The sequence below is a fragment of the Trichosurus vulpecula genome, chromosome 1 (genome assembly GCF_011100635.1).
Source record: "Trichosurus vulpecula isolate mTriVul1 chromosome 1, mTriVul1.pri, whole genome shotgun sequence".
In the NCBI taxonomy this organism is placed as follows: Eukaryota; Metazoa; Chordata; class Mammalia; order Diprotodontia; family Phalangeridae; genus Trichosurus; species Trichosurus vulpecula.
Genome location: NC_050573.1, coordinates 141,082,220 through 141,086,001, shown reverse-complemented (window position 1 = coordinate 141,086,001; position 3,782 = coordinate 141,082,220). Strand labels below are relative to the sequence as shown.

Below are 3,782 nucleotides of genomic sequence, written 5' to 3'. Positions count from 1 at the left end.
TTTTTTTTTTTTTTTAACAAAGAACTAGTTTTTAAATATTTACTCTTGTGTGGATGCTAGGCACTTCTTCCTAGGTAATTCCCAGGTGAGGTCAACTGACAAGAGTGAGAGAGATAAATTGATTGGGCCCTAGAAGAAAGTGCAGGGAGCTCCTTGCCACAGCAGTGGTGGCACGCATGACTCTGGGCTAGCCCTTGTTCTGATCTCCCGGGCTGAACCTAGATTTTGGTAATTATGAATCTGTATTGGGTCTGTCTGTTGATGTTTGTACTTTGTAATTTGCTCTGAAGTTCAGGGTGCTGGCTTTTTTCCCTGAACTAAGTGAATGATATTTGTGTGCTGAATTAAAGTTAGCTCCTCAACCCCTTCACCTTGCTTTCCTTAGTTAAGCAGATCAAAAGAACCTGTGCTGTTTGCAGCTTTCCTGGTGCTGGCTGTGGGTGGATCTTACACCCCCACAAAAGCTGCTAGCCAGAATGTTGAAACAGGCCTCCGGACCTAAGCCTGCACAGAGTCCTTTTTCTGATCATGCCTGCCCAGACTGGAAAGGGGTTTGGTGTGGTGTGTGGAGGTGCGCCTGCGTAGACTCCCTTCTGCGCAGAGGTGCCGGGTGGGTTCCGCAGAAATGCAGTCGCTACTGACTCTGTGTGCTGTGCAGGTTACCCGACACCAGAAAATGGCATGTCAGGCTCTGGCCTCCCTGCCTTGGGAGCTGTACCCGGCCTTATTGCAGGCCGCTTTCATGTACGGCAGAATGCTGGTGCTGCTGGCACTGGTGCAGACGTGGCCCTTCCCACGCCTCAGCTGGCCCAAGCGGTCCCACAAGGGGAGCGTGCAAGGCGTGATCCTGGTGCTGCTCACCACACTGCGCAGGGAATCTAGCAGCAGGAGAACTCAGCTTCGAGTGTTGGACATGACTGGCTTCCTGGATGCCAGCTGCCCCACAACTATGAGCATGTGGACTCGTGCAGTGGCAAGGACCTGTCTCAGTGCCCAGACTGTGGCCAGAGCAGTTCAATGCTTGGCCAAGAGCCGACAATTGGATCCTCAGGTCCCTGTAGCTAGTCCTGTGGAACTGCACACTGACCTGCTGGTGAACCGAACTTCTTACAGTATCCTGAAAGAGGCTCTCCAGACCAGCACTTGTGGCCCCGTTCACCTTCACTGCAGGGGCCTTTGGACTCAGGAACTGTCGGATCCTAGCACTGTAGCTCTTTTGGAGCTGCTGGACCCAGTGTGTCTGCGCCAGGTGGACCTTCGCTTCAACAACCTGGGACTCTCAGGTCTGTGTACTGTCGTGCCCCACATGGCCAAGTTCACCCATCTGTTGAGCCTGAAGCTACAATACAGCAATGTGGATGTGTGGAGGCTCACAGCTGAGGCAGAAGGCAACTTCCAACTCTTTGTTTCTGCAATTGGCCAGCTGAGGAGCCTCAAGAACTCAACATGGGTTCCTCTCGACTCTCAGGCCGCCTTCATCAGCTCCTTAGCAGTCTACAGGGTCCCTCTGGAAAGCCTGGAACTTCCCTTCTGTGCCCTTCTCTCTGGGGACTTGAGTTACTTGGCCCAGAGCCCCCATGCCACCCATCTCAAGAAGCTGGACCTCAGTGGCAACAAACTATCTGGTGACCTCCTGGCACCTTTTCAGAGACTACTGAGGGAAGCCTCAGCCTCCCTGCTTTGTCTGGATGTTACAGAGTGCCAGCTCATGGATGTCAACCTTGTTAGTACCTTGCCTAACCTATGCTGCTGTACCCATCTCCGCTACCTTGGTCTCTATGGTAACCCTCTTGCTAGTGCCGGAGTGAAGAACTTGATTGAACACTCGTTGGCATTGCCTGAGCTCCAGCTGGTTGTTCTCCCAGTCCCTGTGGATTGCTACAGGGACCTGCCATGGCCACCCTCTTCAGCCAATCTCCTAGAGGGTACTGTGGATGAAGAGAGGCTTGCCAGTATGCAAGCTGAGCTGCAGCAGTTGCTACAGGCCAGATGGCACCACAATGTGCTATGGATCATGGATATCTACAGCCACATCAGTTTTGACTTCTTCAGCCTGTAGTATCTGTATATTTATATTTATGGAGTAGAAGGGTGGGGAGGGGAAGTGTGAAGAGAGGCAGTATTCCTCTGCTTTACTACTGATGCAGTATTATTCCAAGGAGGTGAGTGCCTCCTTCTCTGAGCTTTGGCAGAACCAGAATGAGCCATACTCAGTATATGCTCCTGGATGGATTCTGTAACGGGGTTATAGACTTTCTATGCCTTGTCCATGCTGGACATAATGGCAGAGTTGTTCTAGGGCCAGAAGTTCTGGCTTTCAAGGAGAGGGGAACCCTCTGCTTTCCTGGAGGTATTTATTTGTATGTAATAAACTCCAGGACCCGTGAATCATTGCACAAAAAAAAAAGAAGAAAGTGCAAAAGAGGTGGAAGAGATGTTATGGGAAATACAATAGGGAATCAATGAAAAAGAAATAAAGGATTTTGAGGCACCCTTGAGAACACAAAGGATAAATTGCATGACTTTTCCGCAGATCCAATCCATTCAGTTTTGTAAACAGCAGGTCAGTCTTCTGAGAGACTGTTGAAATGAAAGATTTAGGGTCAAATTGAGTTGGGAAATTAGTAATGCAAGTATCACAGAAGGATAAGATGGTGAAAGATTCTCAGATGTTTATTATCATTGTGGAAATGGCTAGGGAGGAAGGTGAATGAAGCAACAAGAGTTCCTTTCCTTGCCTCCCTTCCTATCTATCTCTGTCTGTCTGTCTCTCACTCTCTCTTTTTCTATCTGTCTCCTTTCTATGATTTGGGAACACTAAATTGCCTTATGTCAAGATAGACCTAAGTAGACCTAAGGGAGATAATTCATTGCCAGAATTTTTCTTTCAAAAATTATTGGGTCCCTTATATTTTTAGGGTTATTGTTAGGAATTCTATTTTCATTACGTAAGAGCCCCTTTTGATTGATTTAGTTCAAGAGACTAGTGAACTGTGAAAACTGAGGGGGTGGGGGGGGGAAGATGGGATCAGAGGTCCAATGCTCTACTGCTCAGCCTGACTACTGACTGTAGTAGTCAGTCTAGGAAAGGATAGAGCGACTTCAGCAACAATGTGTGAGTGATATTATCCAATGACTTTAGAGACAAGAAATAAATTTCTGATTGAATCTAAATCCCTCTGTAGGGAGCTTGGTCTAGAATTTAAACTTATCTTGAGTCTAGCAACCAGATGTTTTCTTTACCAGCAGGTGTTTTTGTATTTTATCCAAGCATAAATCCACATTTTATTACCAAGAGGAAAAAAGCCAGCCAACTTGACATTTTGTAACTATAAATTTAGAGCATTCATTGAATACTGACGTCAAAAGCTGCTTCATTTAAAGCCAGCACTCACCCAGACAGAAGCTGCTTCATTTAAAGTCAATACTCACATACCCACAGTCATGTGCGCACACACACAGAGGCACACACACACACACACACAGAGGCACATTCCTATAGAAAATGACAAGATCTCCAAGTGTTGGATATTGTGCACATTTTCAGATTTGTTTAATGTATCAAATCAGTTATGCTGTTTTTTCCTCTTTTTCTCTGGCTCTCTGGCTGGTTTCTCTAGGGAAGGGGGGAAAGACGGTGATGTAAAAAAACAAAAGATATCAGTAAAAACTTGAGTTAAAAAATAAATTTAAGTTGTATGGACGAGCTACTTCATTACTTTGGCCTTAATTTCCCCATTTATCACATGCAGACAATGATTGTGTACTATCTCCTTCCTTAG

General features: G+C 46.6%; 1 protein-coding gene across 1 annotated transcript; it reads left to right on the top strand.

Annotated features, from left to right (window-relative positions):
* The first annotated feature begins 625 nt into the window (after positions 1–625).
* On the top strand, positions 626–2,059 carry LOC118834878 (leucine-rich repeat-containing protein 14-like). The gene is given in 3 exon segments (XM_036742315.1): positions 626–1,433; positions 1,436–1,503; positions 1,505–2,059. Coding segments are annotated over 3 exon segments (1,431 nt in total).
* The last annotated feature ends 1,723 nt before the right edge of the window (positions 2,060–3,782 follow it).